The sequence below is a fragment of the Bombina bombina genome, chromosome 5 (genome assembly GCF_027579735.1).
Source record: "Bombina bombina isolate aBomBom1 chromosome 5, aBomBom1.pri, whole genome shotgun sequence".
Classification (NCBI taxonomy): Eukaryota; Metazoa; Chordata; class Amphibia; order Anura; family Bombinatoridae; genus Bombina; species Bombina bombina.
The window spans coordinates 923,521,964-923,542,821 of NC_069503.1; the positions used below are offsets into that span (position 1 = coordinate 923,521,964).

The 20,858-nt window shown below is 40.4% G+C and overlaps 1 protein-coding gene across 1 annotated transcript in view; it reads left to right on the forward strand.

The window, feature by feature from the left end:
• The window catches only part of CSPP1 (centrosome and spindle pole associated protein 1), a 411,029-nt gene that overhangs the window by 96,662 nt on the left and 293,509 nt on the right, over window positions 1–20,858 (forward strand). Inside the window, exons 7-9 of the mRNA XM_053715098.1 lie at window positions 2,103–2,207; window positions 10,397–10,821; window positions 17,775–17,858. Coding sequence (XP_053571073.1) covers window positions 2,103–2,207; window positions 10,397–10,821; window positions 17,775–17,858 — 614 coding nt within the window. The remainder of the gene's footprint in view (window positions 1–2,102; window positions 2,208–10,396; window positions 10,822–17,774; window positions 17,859–20,858) is intronic.

Genomic DNA, 20,858 nt, shown 5'->3' on the forward strand with positions numbered 1-20,858 from the left:
CTAAGGCAGCACCAGTGTTTGCAACCATGTATAACTATGTATAAAATTGTTAAAGGGACACTGAACCCAAATTTTTTCTTTCGTGATTCAGATAGAGCATTACATTTTAAGCAACTTTCTAATTTACTCCTATTATCAAATTTTCTTCATTCTCTTGGTATCTTTATTTGAAATGCAAGAATGTAAGTTTAGATGACGGCCCATTTTTGGTGAACAACCTGGGTTGTTCTTGCTGATTGGTGGATAAAATCATCCACCAATAAAAAAAAAAATGAAGCTGTCCAGAGTCTGAACCAAAAAAAAAAATGCTGTCCAGAGAATGAACCAAAAAAAAGCTTAGATGCCTTCTTTTTCAAATAAAGATGGCAACGGAACGAAGAAAAATTGATAATAGGAGTAAATATGAAAGTTGCTTAAAATTGTATGCTCTATCTGAATCACGAAAGAAAAAAATTGGGTTCAGTGTCCCTTTAAGGTTTACTCTTTAACAAAGGATGCCAAAATAACTAAGCAATATTGATATTAGAAGTAAATTTGAAAGTTGTTTAACATTTACAAGATTTATCAAATCCATCTGTTTTAATTTTGACTTTACTGTCCCAACTTTGTAAGCTTTATTTATATTGTGCTTTTAGTGTTTCATAGTACATATTAGACACATGCATTTGTGTTTGGATGAATATTAAAAAATGATATTTTTTTTTTCCATATTCACTGCATTCATTCAAAAATAATAAATGATCGTCCCTTTAATGAAAAGCAAACAAAATGCATACAAGAAATTTGTTTTACTTAATTTGTGTGGTTAAAACTACTCCCCTAAAGGCTTTTTGTTAACAATTCCAAATTACCGCCTTTACTATTTCATTTATTTTTATTTTTTGTAACAAATTATTTGTCCGAAACAATTTTGTTTTTGTCTTCACATGTCTAAAGCATATTATATGTTAAAGTTTAATTTTATTGTTAAAGGGACATAATACTCATATGCTAATTCGCTTGAAACTGATGCAGTATAACTGTAAAAAGCTGACTGGAAAATATCACCTGAGCATCTCTATGTAAAAACGGAAGATATTTTACCTCACAATTTCCTCAGCTCAGCAGAGTAAGCCCTGTGTAAAAAGTTATACTTCAGCTGCTGTCCAGCTGCAGGTAAAAAAAAACCCTGAAGAAATGAACTGCAGCTAATCAGAATCAACAGTGCTGAGGTCATGAACTCTTTTACTGTGATCTCATGAGATTTCACTTAATTTTAATGAGATTTCATAGTAAACTTCCTTAAACTGAATAGGTTAATTACAGGAGTGTGCATGATGCTCACTCCCTTGCCTGTCCCGGGACAGACATACTGATTTGCTGCTTAAAGTCCTTTGCAATGGGTTTTGAATACTTAGGGGATTTGGGGTAAAATATCTATCTTTTTTACATAGACATGTTCAGGTGATATTTTCTAGTGCGCTTTTTACAGCTATGCTGCATCACTTTCAAGTGTTTAAACATTTTGGTATCATTGCCCTTTAACAATCCCTGCGTAATAGCTGTCATGCTTTTATTCTGATGCTAAAATATAGGTTGCACAGCTGCAGGGGCTCTAGGAGGTTGCTTAGCACCCTGGATAATTATTTCGCACTGGCAGTTCTTAAAGGTGTACACAAACATTCACAAGGCGGTCTCCTTTTTCACATGTCCCTTGCTGAGCCCTGCACAAAGAGAGAGTTAAATTGGAAAACCAGAGGAATTAAATAAGAAAAACAGAAATAAACAGCATAAAGTTATAACCCCTTCAACACCAGTACCTTCTGCCACCCTTTGTGTGAGCCATTGTTTGCATTCCCAGTTTTTAAGGTCAATTGCTCTTCAGCAGGAGATGAGTTTAGCTTGTCGTGTACCCCGGAATATAGTGGATATAGAATAGTTTAGCTTTGGTTTCAGCAGTCATCTAATAAGGAAAGCACTGGCCTACAGCAGGAAAGTAGGACATTTATATATTTTACTTTCCAGTGAGCTGTATTTTTATTCTTACATCAGATACCCTGTTAGTATTTATATTTGTAGGATACACGATTGGGAAATAGTAAACTTTTTTGTGTTAACTTTAGGAAAGGCTGCGACTTGAGAGAAATCAAGAATACAACCAGTTTCTCAGGATGAAGGAAGACGACCATGAGAGGTTCAGGGTAGCAGCAGTAGCAAAGCATAATCAGGTACATTTATATTGTTTATTAAATTCATATGTGATTTTTATCTCAAGGGAGAAGTGAATATAATATAGAGCCAGATTCCAATCAAGGCACAAATGGTGCTGGTATTAAAGGAACAGTCTGGTGTTAAAATACAACACTATGTTTCATCAGAGCTTTTTATTTAAACAAATGTGCTTTTTCTATATGTGATTAACCCCGGCAGTACAGTTAAACATAGGTAATGTAGCACACTCATTTCTGCTCCTGGCTAGGATGACCCCCTTTGCAGGGGTTATTCTCACAATAAAATAGGGCATTATGTTTCAAAATAAAAAGCGAACAAAATAGCACATTTTATTTTTACAGTACAGTGTTGTTATGAGGTTCTTTTTCAGGATATGTACTTATCATATATCACAGCAAGGAAACAACTGACACGTTACACAGGTTTTTTGCAATGCTTATGATAACAATAATGGTTTTATTCTGCAATATAATTATAACAACAAAATACCACAAACCACTGTTCATGCTTATAACACTTTATGCAATTATAATACTTGTACAATTATCCTATTCCTATCCTATCTATGCAGTTTTTAGTTACAGTTTAGCAATGAAAATCATAACTAAGTTGCCTGCGCAACCACCGATAACAATCTTATGTTATACTACTACTCAAACAATTCTAGCTAGTTTTAAACAAACAAATAATACATCACCGTGATCACGTATCTCAGCATCCTGTCCTGGGGCGCAAGTGGAGAAGACATCTGGGCAATCTTGGAACAGGAGAAAAAGGTGATCAACAGGAACAACACTGAACGATGCGTCCATCGACAGGTCACAAGTCTCCTGATCAGATTGCCCACAGGTACCTCTCTTATACTGTTAACTTACGTAACAGTTCTGGCGCAAATCCACAGACCCCGGGCCGCTCCCAGTAGGTTGGCTAAGACCCAAAGCATCTGGCCAGTCTGCTTTAGCCTCACCCAAGCTTATCAGGGGCATACCAAGGTACTTTCCCTCACGTGTTCCTAAGCGCAATGCTGTCATCTTTCATATTTTCTGCTTAACATTATACATCTGATTATGTGTTTATAATGTTATGCAGTTACTTCTGTCAAATACATCAATAATAGTTTTAACAATCTTTCCATAGATATAATTAATAATAGCTAAACCACTATAATGGCTTTATTACTTAGCCTATTGCAATTAATAATAATTATTCCTTTAACATATAGCTAGCATTAACCCCTCTACTAATGTGTTATCAAGATGTTCTTTTAGTGTCAGTGAGTGGCCCCTGCCAAAGTTACACCCTCGTTCTGTCTGGGTTTTGACTTTTTATCAGTAGTATCCATCAGTTGTTTACCACTGTAGCATGACTTAGTGAAATACAGTGTCATCTACTTGAAATTAATAATGTACTTTCACTCTGTTAAAGGCACACTCTCTTAAAGGCAAAGTCACACAAGTTAATGCAAGTGTCATGTACTTTCACTCTCTTAAAGGCAAAGTCACACAAGTTAATGCAAGTGTCATATGAGCAATTACCTCAACCACTTTCCTTACAAGTGTCCCTTTAAAAAAAGAGAAATCACTGACTTTTTCTTTGCAATGGCAGGGCATGGTTACCAAATATATCACAGTAAAACTGCAGATCCAAAGATTTGCAGGTGTTAATAGTAAGACTGCATTAAAAGTGACCTGGAAGGAAGCTGGAATATTAAAAAAGGTATAAAAGCTGTATTTGATATACATGGATGGCATTGTATTTCAAATCACAATGGAAGCCTTTGTGCAGTAAGTTTACCTTTATAAAAATGCTTTTGTAATGTTGTCATTAGAAGAGTGATAACGTTTAATAAGAGTGTAACCAGCTTCTGAGTGCATTCGTTTCTGGTTACATGTTTCTGTGGTAATTCAAACATGAAAACAGTTCTGAGTATATTCATATTAGTATTAAAATATTTTAGTAGGATATTATTATATAAAGAACATTTCTCTTGCAAGGTGTATCCAGTCCACGGATTCATCCTTGTGGGATATTCTCCTTCCCTACAGGAAGTGGCAAAGAGAGCACACAGCAGAGCTGTCCATATAGCTCCCCCCCTAGCTCCACCCCCCAGTCATTCTCTTTGCCGCGTTAACGCACTAGGTTCTCTCTCAGGGAGGGTAAAGTGAATGTGGTGTTAGAATTGTAGTTTTATATCTTCAATCAAGAGTTTGTTATTTTTAAATGGTACCGGTTTGTACTATTTACTCTCTAGCAGAAAAGTGATGAAGAATTCTGCTGAGAGGAAAATTATTTTAGCATGTTGTAACTAAAATCCACTGCTGTTCCCACACAGGACTGAGGAGTACCAGAAAACTTCAGTTGGGGGGAACAGTTTGCAGGCTTGACTGCAATGAGGTATGTTCAGTCATTTATTTCTAGACAAGACTGAGATAATGCTAGAAGGCTGACAAGATCCACATGTGGGGACGGTAAGCTAGGTTCTGAGACTTAGTATAGAATTGAATGCTTACATGACAGGGCTAAATAGGCTGGTTGACTGAGAAAATTTCAAAAGGATTGGTGCATTTTCCACTGTTTTGTAACGTGTGCTCTTGTTGGCTTTAGGTTGCTCCGGTTTTGGCATTAAGGGGTTAATCGTTCTGAAACTTGCTGTGCAATCTTATTTAAGCCTTAGGTACATACTGTGAAAATTGGTGCATTTTTCACTGTTTTGTAAAATTGTGTGCCCTTTTTATTTCTTAAAGGCACAGTAACGTTTTTTTCAAATTGTGTTTTTTTATTTGATTAAAGTGTTTTCCAAGCTTGCTTGTGTATGCTACTAGTCTGTTAAACATGTCTGACACCAAGGAAAATCCTTGTTCAATGTGTTTAGAGTCATGGTGGAACCCCCTCTCAGAATGTGTCCCAATTGCACTAATGTGTCTATACACTTTAAAGATCATATTGTTGCACTCAAAAATGTGGCCCAAGATGATTCTCAGACTGAAGGTAATGAGGATAGTCCGTCTATCTCTCCCCATGTGTCGCAACCAGTTACGCCCGCGCAAGCGACGCTTAGTGCCTCTAGTGCGTCTGCCCCTATTACATTGCAACAACTAGCGACAGTTATGGATAATTCCCTTGCGGCCTTTCTATCCAAACTGCCAGTTTTTCCTACAAAGCGTGATAGCTCTGTTTTAAGAACAGATTATGAGCAGTCTGAAGCTTTGGTAGCCTTATCTGATGTACCCTCACAACGCTCTGAAATGGAGGTGAGGGATTTGATGTCTGAGGGAGAAATTTCCGATTCAGGAAAGGTTTCTCATCGGGCAGAGTCAGATTCATTAGCATTTAAATTTAAATTGGAACACCTCCGCGTTTTTGCTCAGGGAGGTATTAGCTACTCTGGATGATTGTGACCCTATGGTGGTCCCAGAGAAGTTGTGTAAAATGGACAAGTACCTAGAGGTTCCTGTATACACTGATGCATTTCCGATCCCTAAGAGGGTTGCGGATATTGTTACTAGGGAGTGGGATAGACCAGGTGTCCCTTTTGTCCCCCCACCTATTTTTAAGAAAATGTTCCCCATAACTGACCCTAGGCGGGCCTCGTGGCAGACGGTCCCTAAGGTAGAGAAGGCTGTTTCGACACTTGCTAAGCGCACAACCATACCAATTGAAGACAGTTGTGCTTTTAAAGATCCTATGGATAAAAAGTTAGAAGGTTTACTTAAGAAAATCTTTGTTCAACAAGGCTTTCTTCTCCAACCTATTGCCTGCATTGTTCCTGTAACTACTGCAGCGGCTTTCTGGTTTGAGGCGCTGGAGGAGTCGCTCCAGACGGAGACCTCATATGACGAAATTATGGATAGAATTAAGGCTCTAGAGCTGGCTAATTCATTTATCACAGATGCCGCTTTGCAATCAGCTAAGTTGGCGGCAAAAAATTCAGGCTTCGCCATTATGGCACGCAGAGCGCTTTGGCTCAAGTCATGGTCGGCCGATGTGTCGTCAAAATCCAAATTGTTAAATATCCCTTTCAAGGGAAAGACCCTTTTCGGGCCAGAATTGACAGAGATTATTTCAGAAATCACAGGGGGAAATGGCCATGCTCTCCCCCAGGACAAGCCTTTTAAGGCTAAAAACAAAGCTAATTTTCGTTCCTTTAGTAATTTCAGGAGCGGTCCCGCTTCAGCCTCTACAGCTGCAAAGCAAGAGGGTAACGCTTCACAGCCCAAGGCAACCTGGAAGCCTCATCAGGGCTGGAACAAGGGTAAACAGGCCAAAAAGCCTGCAGCTGCTACCAAGACAGCATGACTGGGTAGCCCCCGATCCGGAACCGGATCTAGTAGGGGGCAGACTTTCTCTCTTCGCTCAGGCCTGGGCAAGAGATGTTCTCGATCCCTGGGCTTTAGAGATTGTTACCCAGGGATATCTTCTAGAATCAAGGACTCCCCTCCAAGGGGAAGGTTCCATATTTCTCGTCTGTCTACAGACACGACAAAGAAAGAGGCGTTCTTACGCTGTGTAGAAGACCTACATACAATGGGAGTGATCCACCCAGTTCCAATTGCGGAACAAGGGTTTGGGTTTTACTCAAACCTGTTTGTGGTTCCCAAAAAAGAAGGAACTTTCAGACCAATCCTGGATCTCAAATTTCTAAACAAATTCCTCAGAGTCTCATCATTCAAGATGGAGACCATTCGGACAATCTTACCTATGATCCAGGAAGGTCAATATATGACTACCGTGGATCTAAAGGATGCGTACCTGCATATCCCAATCCACAAAGATCATCATCGGTTCCTCCGGTTCGCTTTTCTAGACAAGCATTACCAGTTTGTGGCTCTTCCATTCGGCTTAGCCACTGCTCCCAGAATTTTCACAAAGGTGCTAGGGTCCCTTCTGGCGGTTCTAAGACTGCGGGGCATAGCAGTGGCGCCTTATTTGGACGACATCTTAATTCAGGCGCCGTCTTTTCACAGAGCCAAGGCTCACACGGAGATTGTATTGGCCTTTCTAAGGTCTCACGGGTGGAAAGTGAACATCAAAAAGAGTTCCCTGTCCCCACTCACAAGGGTTCCCTTCCTAGGAACACCAATAGATTTGGTAGAAATGAAAATATTTCTGACGGAGGTCAGAAAGTTGAAACTTTTAACTACTTGCCGAGTTCTTCATTCCATTCCTCGGACATCTGTAGCGCAAACTGAGGGCGATATTCAACGCGCTTCAGGCATGGCCTCACCTAGCTGCGGCCAAATTCATAAGATTTCAGTCGGACAACATTACGACTGTAGCTTACATCAATCATCAGGGGGGAACAAAGAGTTCTATAGCGATGAGGGAAGTAACCAAAATAATCAGGTGGACGGAGGCCCTCTCCTGCCATCTATCAGCAATTCACATCCCAGGTGTAGACAACTGGGAGGCGGATTTTCTAAGTCGTCAGACTTTTCACCCGGGGGAGTGGGAACTCCACCCAGAGGTATTTGCCCAGCTGACTCAGCTATGGGGCATTTCAGAGTTGGACATGATGGCGTCCCGTCAGAACTCCAAGCTTCCTCTCTACGGATCCAGGTCCCGGGACCCCAATGCGGCATTGATAGATGCTCTAGTAGAGCCTTGGTCCTTCAATCTTGCTTATGTTTTCCCACCGTTTCCTCTTCTCCCTCGTCTGATTGCCAGAATCAAGCAGGAGAAGGCGTCAGTAATTTTGATAGCGCCTGCGTGGCCACGCAGGACTTGGTATGCAGACCTAGTGGGCATGTCATCTGTCCCACCATGGACACTGCCAATGAGGCAGGACCTTCCAATACAGGGTCCGTTCAAGCATCCAAATCTAGTTTCTCTACGTCTGACTGCTTGGAGATTGAACGCTTAATTCTTTCAAAGCGTGGTTTTTTTGAGTCAGTTATAGATACTCTGATCCAGGCTAGAAAGCCTGTCACCAGGAAGGTCTACCATGAGATATGGTGGAAATATCTTTGTTGGTGTGAATCCAAGGGTTACTCATGGAGTAAGATTAGGATTCCCAGGATATTGTCTTTTCTGCAAGACGGTTTGGAGAAAGGATTGTCGGCTAGTTCTTTAAAGGGACAGATATCTGCTCTGTCTATCCTTTTGCACAAGCGTCTGGCAGAGGTACCGGACGTTCAAGCGTTTGCACAGGCTTTAGTCAGAATCAAGCCTGTCTATAAACCTGTGGCTCCGCCATGGAGTCAAAATCTAGTTCTTTCAGTTCTTCAAGGGGTTCCGTTCGAACTTTTACATTCCTTAGATATTAAGTTGTTATCTTGGAAAGTTTTCTTTTTGGTAGCTATCTCTTCTGCTCGAAGAGTCTCAGAATTATCTGCCTTACAGTGTGATTCACCTTATCTGGTGTTCCACGCAGATAAGGTAGTTTTGCGTACCAAACCTGGTTTTCTTCCTAAAGTTGTTTCTAACAAGAATATTAACCAGGAAATAGTTGTTCCTTCTCTGTGTCCTAACCCATCTTCGAGGAAGGAACGTCTTTTGCATAATCTTGATGTAGTTCGTGCTTTAAAGTTCTATTTACAAGCAACTAAGGATTTCAGACAAACATCTTCTTTGTTTGTTATCTATTCTGGTAAGAGGAGAAGTTAGAAAGCGACTGCTACCTCTCTTTCCTTTTGGCTGAAAATCATCATCCGTTTGGCCTATGAGACTGCTGGCCAGCAGCCTCCTGAAAGAATTACTGCTCATTCTACCAGAGCAGTGGCTTCCACATGGGCTTTCAAAAATGAGGCTTCTGTTGAACAGATTTGTAAGGCAGCGACTTGGTCTTCACTGCATACTTTTGCCAAATTTTATAAATTCTATACTTTTGCTTCTTCGGAGGCTATTTTTGGGAGAAAGGTTTTGCAAGCAGTGGTGCCTTCCGTTTAAGGTACCTGTCTTGTTCCCTCCCTTCATCCGTGTCCTAAAGCTTTGGTATTGGTATTCCACAAGTAAGGATGAATCCGTGGACTGGATACACCTTGCAAGAGAAAACAGAATTTATGCTTACCTGATAAATTACTTTCTCTTGCGGTGTATCCAGTCCACGGCCCGCCCTGGCAATTAAGTCAGGTAAAAATTTTTTTGTTTAAACTACATTCACCACTGCACCCTATGGTTTCTCCTTTGGCTTCTTAACCTTTGGTCGAATGACTGGGGGGTGGAGCTAGGGGGGGAGCTATATGGACAGCTCTGCTGTGTGCTCTCTTTGCCACTTCCTGTAGGGAAGGAGAATATCCCACAAGTAAGGATGAATCCGTGGACTGGATACACCGCAAGAGAAAGTAATTTATCAGGTAAGCATAAATTCTGTTTTTTTCCCCAAACTTTAATATAGTGAACCGAAAATTGTGGGTCATGGAAAAAAAAAATCAACTTTTAAGAAAAACATCAGGAATTTTGTATCAGACCTAAATATTTTGTGACCTTTACAAAAAACTGATTGGCAGTCTGTATTTTAAAGGACATAAAACCCAGTTTTTTTTATTTCATGATTCAGATAGAACATACAATTTTAAAAAAACTTTCCAATTTACTTCTATTATCAATAGTTTTTTTCTAGTTATCCTTTGTTGAAAAGCACGTCTTTTGCAAAACTGCTCCCATATAGTGCTGCAATGTTATACATTAGCAAGAGCACTATTTTCTGTCATTTAGGGCTTCAGACATGTGAACACTACCTACCTAGGTATCTCTTCAACAAAGAATAACATGAGAACGAAGCAGATTTTATAATAGAAATAAATTGGAAAGTTTTTTTTTTTTTTTTAAATTGTACGCGCTATATGAATAATGAGAGATTTTTTGGGTTTCATGTCCCTTTTAAAGGATAAGCAATCTGTATTATTGAAAGGATAATTTTTTGATTTCATAGTATTGATTATATACTTTATTTTACTGATTTAGTGTAATTATTATGGTATGCTGTTTGTTCTGTTATAATCATATTTTGTTGCACTATTTGAATATGGTCTTACAATCTCATTTATTAGTGTGACTTGAATTATTCTCATAGAGAAATATTTGTCTTTAAAATCAAACACCGGGCAGTTATTGCCACGGCACATTATTAGGTTACATATTCGATTATATGGTTATTTTTAAAGTAACATAAACCCTATAATTACATTTGTTCATAATTTTTAAATTGTGTTTAACTGACAAAGCTTATTTTTATTATTGTGTATAGAATGAAAAAACAGTTATTAAGGGTAGGTTACAACCCCAACCAGAACCACCAGTTCAGATGCCCTACAAAGATTATGAAGTATCAAAGAAAAATTCATATACCTCCATGGAGGCTTATGAGGAGCTACTGAATAAAAGAAGGTCTGTGGAAGATAGACAGCATAGGCGAGAGGTTGAAACTGAACCTCAAGAGCGGACAAGTAGAAAAGCTGAGGAAGCCCATGCTTATAGGAAGTATAGAGCCTCTGATAGGGATAGAGATGTGCTTGACCGGCCACGACAAGTTCATGCTGAATTGGACGTTGAACGAAGACCACAGAGACTTTATTTGGCACCAGATGTAAGAGAAGATGGTCAAAGTAGACCCCGATACGAAACAGATCTAAGAGAAAGACGTCCCTTAAGACATACCGAACCAAATGAAAGGTAAAATGCCTAAATAAAAATACTTTATTGGATTTAATTTGTTTTCCGGCTATTTGGGGGGGGGCGGAGTTTTTTTTTTTTTTTACTTTAGTTTGTTCTTGTTTGGTAATAAATAGGACTCATGACTGGCGTCTTTGTTCCCAGAACAACTTTGATTCACACACAAGAGTGTAAAAGTACAATGTTCAGCAAATAAAGTTCAGGATACATATTTGGATTTTTAAAAATAAAAAAAGTAGCTGAAAAGTAGCCTCGCAAAATAATGCAAATCTATTTGTAAAACAAATGGCAAGCATGTATAACTTAGTTATGTCAGTAAGTAAGAGGTCATTCTTGCTTTGAGTACCATTTATATGCAATATCATATGTTTATACAGCAATCAGTTAAAAAGGTCTCTTAGCATTTATTGACTAATGTTTTTTGGTTTGTGCATTAAAGGAATCATAGTGAGACTGCATGAAGGAATGTTGAAAAGAAAATAGCTCTTGGGTTATGGAACTGCTATGTATGGTATGATGAGTTGGTGTAGCTTGGTTATTGCCTACAAAGGGGCATTTCTCTAAAACAGAACTGTTTATAAAAGGGCTTGACAGTACCATAATGCTAACATATTTGGCTTATTCATTCTAAATCTATATGTAATTTCCTGACATGGCTACCTGACGACAAAAAAAGCATAGCTTTTCTCGTCAATAAAGTGTCTCACTCCTAAATCTCATTAAAGGGATAGTAAACTCCAAAAAAAAAATTATTTCATGATTCAGATACAGCATGCAACTTTCTAATTTACTCCTATTATCATTTCTCCTGTTAAGTGTAGTCAGTCCACGGGTCATCCATTACTTATGGAATATTTCTCATCCTAACAGGAAACTGCAAGAGAATTACCCAGCAGAGCTTGCTATATAGCTCCTCCCCTCACCTATCATTCTCAGTCATTCTCTTGCAGCCTAACTAAAAAGGAAGCTGTGAGAGATCTGTGGTGTTTTTTAACTTAGTTTATATCTACAATCAAAAGTTTGTTATTTTTAAATGGCACCGGAGTGTGCTGTTTATTCTCAGGCAGCATTAGAAGAAGAATCTGCCTGGGGTTTTTTTCTATGGTCTTAGCAGACGTAACTAAGACCCACTGGCTGTTCTCATCTGAGGAAAAGTGAGGTAACTTCAGAGAAGGGGAATAGCATGCAGGGCTCCCCTGCAACAAAGAGGTATGCGCAGTAATTTATTTTCTGAGGAATGGAATTGACTGAGAAAATACTGCTGATACCATTGTAAAGTAAGTTCAGCCTTAAATGCAGCGATAGCGACTGGTATCAGGCTGATGTGTGTGTGTGTGCACTGAATGTATTTTCTAAGGAATGGAATTGACTCTGAAAATACTGTAAATACTGAAATAATGTATGAGCCTTAACTGCAGTAAAAGCGACTGGTAGCAGGCTTATTAATAACACTTCATAACTTTTAAATGTATGTTTAAAACGTTTACTGGCATGTTAATCGTTTTTTGTGAGGTACTTGGTGATAAAACTTATTAGGGCATGATTTTTACCACATGGCCATTTTTGTTTTCTGCATAGAAACAGTTTCTGAGCTTCCCCACTGTTGTAATATGAGTGGGAGGGGCCTATTTTAGTGCTTTTTTACACAGTAAAAATTCAGTCACAATCTGTCTACTTCATCCTCCATGATCCAGATCGTCTCTAGAGAGCTCAGGGGTCTTCAAAATCCATTTTGAGGGAGGTAATCAGTCACAGTAGTCCTGTGACAGTGTATTTGACTGTGAGAAAAACGTTAATTATATAATTGTTATCCTTTTTGGGTACTAAGGGGTTAATCATCCATTTGCTGGTGGGTGCAATCCTTTGCTAACTTAATACATTTACTGTGAAAATTTGGTTGCTATAACTATTTTTGATCATTGTTATTTCAACTGTGTTAGTTTTTCTGTGCTTCTTAAAGGCACAGTAACGTTTTTTATATTGCTTGTAAATTAATTTTGAAAAGTATTTCCAAGTTTGCTAGTCTCATTGCTAGTTTGTTTAAACATGTCTGACTCAGATGAATCTCTTTGTTCACTATGTTTAAAGGCCAATGTGGAGCCCAATAGAAATTTGTGCACTCAATGTATAGATGTCACTTTAAATAAAAGTCAAACTTTATATGTTAAGAAATTATCACCAGACAACGAGGGGGAAGTTATGCCGACTAACTCTCCTCACGTGTCAGTACCTTCGCCTCCCGCTCAGGAGGTGCGTGATATTGTGGCGCCAAGTACATCAGGGCGGCCCATACAAATCACTTTGCAAGACATGGCTACTGTTATGACAGAAGTACTGTCTAAATTGCCAGAATTAAGAGGTAAGCGCGATCACTCTGGAGTTAGAACAGAGCGCGCTGATAATGGTAGAGCCATGTCTGATACTGCGTCACAATTTGCAGAACATGAGGACGGAGAGCTTCATTCTGTGGGTGACGGGTCTGATCCGGGTAAACTGGATTCAGAGATTTCAAATTTTAAATTTAAGCTTGAGAACCTCCGCGTATTGCTAGGGGAGGTATTAGCGGCTCTGAATGATTGTAACACGGTTGCAATTCCAGAGAAAGTATGTAGGCTGGATAAATATTTTGCGGTACCGGTGTGTACTGACGTTTTTCCTATACCTAAAAGGCTTACAGAAATTGTTAACAAGGAGTGGGATAGACCCGGTGTGCCCTTTTCACCACCTCCTATATTTAGAAAAATGTTTCCAATAGACGCCACCACACGGGACTTATGGCAGACGGTCCCTAAGGTGGAGGGAGCAGTTTCTACTTTGGCTAAGCGCACCACTATCCCGGTGGAGGATAGCTGTGCTTTTTCAGATCCAATGGATAAAAAGTTAGAGGGTTACCTTAAGAAAATGTTTGTTCAACAAGGTTTTATATTACAACCCCTTGCATGCATTGCGCCTGTTACTGCTGCAGCGGCATTCTGGTTTGAGTCTCTGGAAGAGACCATTCGCACAGCTCCATTGGATGAAATTATGAACAAGCTTAGAACCCTTAAGCTAGCTAACTCATTTGTTTCTGATGCCGTCGTACACTTAACCAAACTTACGGCTAAGAACTCTGGATTCGCCATTCAAGCGCGCAGAGCGCTGTGGCTTAAATCCTGGTCAGCTGACGTGACTTCTAAATCCAAATTGCTTAATATTCCTTTCAAAGGGCAGACCTTATTCGGGCCCGGCTTGAAAGAAATTATTGCTAACATTACGGGAGGTAAGGGCCATGCTCTACCTCAGGACAGGGCCAAATCAAAGGCCAGACAGTCTAATTTTCGTGCCTTTCGTAACTTCAAGGCAGGAGCAGCATCAACTTCCTCCGCTCCAAAACAGGAAGGAGCTGTTGCTCGTTACAGACAGGGCTGGAAAGTTAACCAGTCCTGGAACAGGGGCAAGCAGGCCAAGAAACCTGCTGCTGCCCCCAAGACAGCATGAAGAGAGGGCCCCCTATCCGGAAACGGATCTAGTGGGGGGCAGACTTTCTCTCTTCGCCCAGGCTTGGGCAAGAGATGTCCAGGATCCCTGGGCGTTGGAGATCATATCTCAGGGATATCTCCTGGACTTCAAAACTTCTCCACGGGGGAGATTTCATCTTTCAAGGTTATCAGCAAACCAAACAAAGAAAGAGGCGTTTCTACGCTGTGTACAAGACCTCTTACTAATGGGGGTAATCCACGCAGTTCCGCGGACGGAACACGGGCAGGGATTCTATTCAAATCTATTTGTGGTTCCCAAAAAAGAGGGAACCTTCAGACCAATCTTGGACTTAAAAATCCTAAACAAATTTCTAAGAGTTCCATCATTCAAAATGGAAACTATTCGAACCATCCTTCCCATGATCCAAGAGGGTCAGTACATGACCACGGTGGACTTAAAGGATGCCTACCTTCACATACCGATTCACAAGGACCATTACCGGTATCTGAGATTTGCCTTCCTAGACAGGCATTACCAGTTTGTAGCTCTTCCCTTCGGATTAGCTACGGCTCCAAGAATCTTTACAAAAGTTCTGGGCTCACTTCTGGCGGTACTAAGACCGCGAGGCATAGCGGTGACTCCGTACCTAGACGACATTCTGATACAAGCGTCAAGTTTTCAAACTGCCAAGTCTCATACAGAGATAGTTCTGGCATTTCTGAGGTCGCATGGGTGGAAGGTGAACATGGAAAAGAGTTCTCTATTACCACTTACAAGAGTTCCCTTTCTAGGGACTCTTATAGATTCTGTAGAGATGAAAATTTACCTGACAGAGGCCATGTTATTAAAACTTCTAAATGCTTGCCGTGTCCTTCACTCCATTCCACACCCGTCAGTAGCTCAGTGCATGGAAGTAATCGGCTTAATGGTAGCGGCAATGGACATAGTACCATTTGCGCGCCTGCATCTCAGACCGCTGCAATTGTGCATGCTAAGTCAGTGGAACGGGGATTACTCAGATTTGTCCCCCCTACTAAATCTGGATCAAGAGACCAGAGATTCTCTTCTATGGTGGCTCTCTCGGCCACATCTGTCCAAGGGGATGACCTTTCGCAGGCCAGATTGGACGATTGTAACAACAGACGCCAGCCTTCTAGGCTGGGGAGCAGTCTGGAATTCCCTGAAAGCTCAGGGATTATGGACTCAGGAGGAGAAACTCCTCCCAATAAATATTCTGGAGTTAAGAGCAATATTCAATGCTCTCCTAGCTTGGCCTCAGTTAGCAACTCTGAGGTTCATCAGATTTCAGTCGGACAACATCACGACTGTGGCTTACATCAACCATCAAGGGGGAACCAGAAGTTCCCTAGCGATGTTGGAAGTCTCAAAGATAATTCGCTGGGCAGAGTCTCACTCTTGCCACCTGTCAGCGATCTACATCCCAGGCGTGGAGAACTGGGAGGCGGATTTTCTAAGTCGCCAGACTTTTCATCCGGGAGAGTGGGAGCTCCATCCGGAGGTCTTTGCTCAACTGATTTGTCGTTGGGGCAAACCAGATCTGGATCTCATGGCGTCTCGTCAGAACGCCAAGCTTCCTTGTTACGGATCCAGGTCCAGGGACCCGGGAGCAGTGCTGAAAGATGCTCTGACAGCCCCTTGGGTCTTCAACATGGCTTATGTGTTTCCACCATTCCCAATGCTTCCTCGTTTGATTGCCAAGATCAAACAGGAGAGAGCTGCAGTAAATATTTACGTTGGTGCGAATCCAAGAGTTACTCATGGAGTAAGGTTCGGATTCCTAGGATATTGTCCTTTCTACAAGAGGGTTTAGAAAAGGGCTTATCTACTAGTTCGTTAAAGGGACAGATTTCTGCTCTGTCTATTCTTCTACACAAACGTCTGGCTGAAGTTCCAGACGTTCAGGCTTTCTGTCAGGCTTTGACTAGGCTTAAGCCTGTGTTTAAGTCTGTTGCTCCGCCGTGGAGCTTAAACTTAGTTCTTAATGTTCTTCAAGGCGTTCCATTTGAACCCCTTCATTCCATTGATATCAAGTTGTTATCTTGGGAAGTTCTGTTTTTGATGGCTATTTCCTCGGCTCGAAGAGTCTCTGAGTTATCTGCCTTACATTGTGATTCTCCTTATCTGATTTTTCATTCAGACAAGGTAGTCCTGCGTACTAAACCTGGGTTCTTACCTAAGGTAGTTACTAACAGGAATATCAATCAAGAGATTGTTGTTCCATCTCTGTGTCCTAACCCTTCTTCAAAGAAGGAACGACTTTTGCATAATCTGGACGTAGTCCGTGCCCTGAAATTCTATTTGCAGGCAACTAAGGATTTTCGTCAAACTTCTTCCCTGTTTGTCGTTTACTCTGGACAGAGGAGAGGTCAAAAGGCTTCGGCTACCTCTCTCTCTTTTTGGCTTCGTAGCATAATACGCTTAGCCTATGAGACTGCTGGACAGCAGCCTCCTTAAAGGATTACAGCTCATTCTACTAGAGCTGTGGCTTCCACCTGGGCCTTTAAAAATGAGGCCTCTGTTGAACAGATTTGCAAGGCTGCGACTTGGTCTTCGCTTCACACTTTTTCAAAATTTTACAAATTTGACACTTTTGCTTCCTCGGAGGCTATTTTTGGGAGAAAGGTACTTCAGGCAGTGGTTCCTTCTGTTTAATGTTCCTGCCTTGTCCCTCCCTTCATCCGTGTACTTTAGCTTTGGTATTGGTATTCCATAAGTAATGGATGACCCGTGGACTGACTACACTTAACAGGAGAAAACATAATTTATGCTTACCTGATAAATTCCTTTCTCCTGTAGTGTAGTCAGTCCACGGCCCGCCCTATTTTTACGGCAGGTCTAAATTTTAATTAAACTCCAGTCACCACTGTACCCTATGGTTCCTCCTTTCTCGTCTGCCTTGGTCGAATGACTGAGTATGATAGGTGAGGGGAGGAGCTATATAGCAAGCTCTGCTGGGTAATTCTCTTGCAGTTTCCTGTTAGGAAGAGAAATATTCCATAAGTAATGGATGACCCGTGGACTGACTACACTACAGGAGAAAGGAATTTATCAGGTAAGCATAAATTATGTTTTTTTCTTCGTTTTCTTGATATCTTTATTTAAAAAAGCATAAGCGCAACTCAGGTTCTCAACCTAAAATGAGCTGGCTCCAAAGCTTTTATTTCTGCTTTTTCAAATAAAGATAGCAAGAGAACGAAGAAAAATTGATAATAGGAGTAAATTAAACAGTTGATTAAAATTGCATGCTCCTTCTGAATCATGAAAGAAAATATTTGGGTTTACTATCCCTTTAATTTGTCAAACCTTGGCAAATAGGACTACTGGGTACTCATTAATTTGTTCTACTATGACACTAAATAATATTAATAGCCTACATATAGAACCTCATCTTTCAAATAGTGTCATCATTACAAACAATGCTATAACAATATAAAGTTGATCCTATGTAATTATGGTATTTATAACTTTTTCAGAATTCCTCAACATTATTATGCTGATAGCCATGTATACCAGCCCGATCAAGCGTCCTACTATCAGATCCAGACACAAGAGAACAGGTGAGAGACGCAGCCAGTTGTGGTATAACAATTTGATTATCATAATTATACACACAGAAATGATTTATTAACTAAGCAAATACAATACAAATTAAAATGACTAAACATTTCCCCTTGTGTACTCAACCCTGGTAGAAATGTTCATGCATACTCCACATCCATTTATGTCATTTATGTTTAATAAAACTTTGAATCTGAATTTTTTATTTCTCAGCTGCCCAAGCCTGTACCACGCGCCTGTCGCAATAACTCAAGTACAGGGAGTGCAGAATTATTAGGCAAGTTGTATTTTTGAGGATTAATTTTATTATTGAACAACAACCATGTTCTCAATGAACCCAAAAAACTCATTAATATCAAAGCTGAATAGTTTTGGAAGTAGTTTTTAGTTTGTTTTTAGTTATAGCTATTTTAGGGGGATATCTGTGTGTGCAGGTGACTATTACTGTGCATAATTATTGGGCAACTTAACAAAAAACAAATATATACCCATTTCAATTATTTATTTTTACCAGTGAAACCAATATAACATCTCAACATTCACAAATATACATTTCTGACATTCAAAAACATATCAGTGACCAATATAGCCACCTTTCTTTGCAAGGACACTCAAAAGCCCGCCATCCATGGATTCTGTCAGTGTTTTGATCTGTTCACCATCAACATTGCGTGCAGCAGCAACCATAGCCTCCCAGACACTGTTCAGAGAGGTTTACTGTTTTCCCTCCTTGTAAATCTCACATTTGATGATGGACCACAGGTTCTCAATGGGGTTCAGATCAGGTGAACAAGGAGGCCATGTCATTAGATTTTCTTCTTTTATACCCTTTCTTTCCAGCCACGCTGTGGAGTACTTGGACGCGTGTGATGGAGCATTGTCCTGCATGAAAATCATGTTTTTCTTGAAGGATGCAGACTTCTTCCTGTACCACTGCTTGAAGAAGGTGTCTTCCAGAAACTGGCAGTAGGACTGGGAGTTGAGCTTGACTCCATCCTCAACCCGAAAAGGCCCCACAAGCTCATCTTTGATGATACCAGCCCAAACCAGTACTCCACCTCCACCTTGCTGGCGTCTGAGTCGGACTGGAGCTCTCTGCCCTTTACCAATCCAGCCACAGGCCCATCCATCTGGCCCATCAAGACTCACTCTCATTTCATCAGTCCATAAAACCTTAGAAAAATCAGTCTTGAGATATTTCTTGGCCCAGTCTTGATGTTTCAGCTTGTGTGTCTTGTTCAGTGGTGGTCGTCTTTCAGCCTTTCTTACCTTGGCCATGTCTCTGAGTATTGCACACCTTGTGCTTTTGGGCACTCCAGTGATGTTGCAGCTCTGAAATATGGCCAAACTGGTGGCAAGTGGCATCTTGGCAGCTGCACGCTTGACTTTTCTCAGTTCATGGGCAGTTATTTTGCGCCTTGGTTTTTCCACACGCTTCTTGCGACCCTGTTGACTATTTTGAATGAAACGCTTGATTGTTCGATGATCACGCTTCAGAAGCTTTGCAATTTTAAGAGTACTGCATCCCTCTGCAAGATATCTCACTATTTTTGACTTTTCTGAGCCTGTCAAGTCCTTCTTTTGACCCATTTTGCCAAAGGAAAGGAAGTTGCCTAATAATTATGCACACCTGATATAGGGTGTTGATGTCATTAGACCACACCCCTTCTCATTACAGAGATGCACATCACCTAATATGCTTAATTGGTAGTAGGCTTTCGAGCCTATACAGCTTGGAGTAAGACAACATGCATAAAGAGGATGATGTGGTCAAAATACTCATTTGCCTAATAATTCTGCACTCCCTGTATGTGCTCAAGATCACTGCCTGCAGCAGTGTGGCACAGTTTCTTGTATGTGCAGACCACATATAAAAAGAATGTAAACTGTCATGCAATGTTCTCATTGTGATCCACTTGTCACTGACAAATTGCAGGCATTATCACCTTGGTGAAATAAACTGGTGTGTTTACAAGATGTGTATGTATGTATGCATATGTGTGTGTATGTATGTGTGTATATATATATATATATATATATATATTTGTTTATGTATATGAAGGTACAAGTAGAATGTAGTAGACACAAGCGATACTCTATAAATGGCGCTAGTCAGAAAGGAGTAGGATATTGAAGGCAGCTATATAAGACAGATACTGAAAGAGTTGAGTAACCCCAGTCAGTAGGAGTAAATATTGGTACAAAGATTTTACAGCGCCTGTATATCCACTATGGCAGAAGCTATGTATATAAATGTAAATGAAAAATAATAAACTGAACAGTTCATGTAAGTTCTTAGGGTGTATTCAATCCGTGGTGAATCTTCCAAAATACAGCTGATATAAAGTAATAAGTGGTATTCAATACCCTTACCAGATATTACCCCAATCTGATGAGGTAAGTATGCCGCACTGGGGGTATGTGTAGATAGTTGGATCTCCTCCTTGCATCCGAATAAGATGGCTATTCCAGTTTCTTTAGCCTCCTGGAGTATGTAGGGATGAGCTTCTGATGGTGAAGGTATCCCTTAAGCTTCCTGTGTAGATTAGTGGTTAGCCTCTTGGAGTGCTTCTCTGTCTCGGTATAAACAGAATTAAAACAATAATAGGCACATTAGAAAAGGTCTTTAAGGCAGATGGTAGTCAAGGAATCTTACTAGATCCAGGTAACTCCCGGTTCACCTTTTCAGCAGATTTATAGTCAGCTGTAGCAGAGGGTTCTCCAGCTGTATTGGCGGTTCCGGTGGAAAAAGCTTGTATCTGTGACTGCTATGTTGCTGTACTCAGATATTACAGGCGCTGTAAAATTGTTTATTTGTGTGTATATATATATATATATATATATATATATATATAACACATAGAAACACCCAGCACTCACCAGCTAGCTCACAGCTAAGATAAAATCACAACTGGAAAGGTTAGTTACCGCATCTGGCCAAATGGAAAAGCTCAGGCACCACGTCAAGGTCCTTTCCACTGCCTGAGTCCCTAACACAG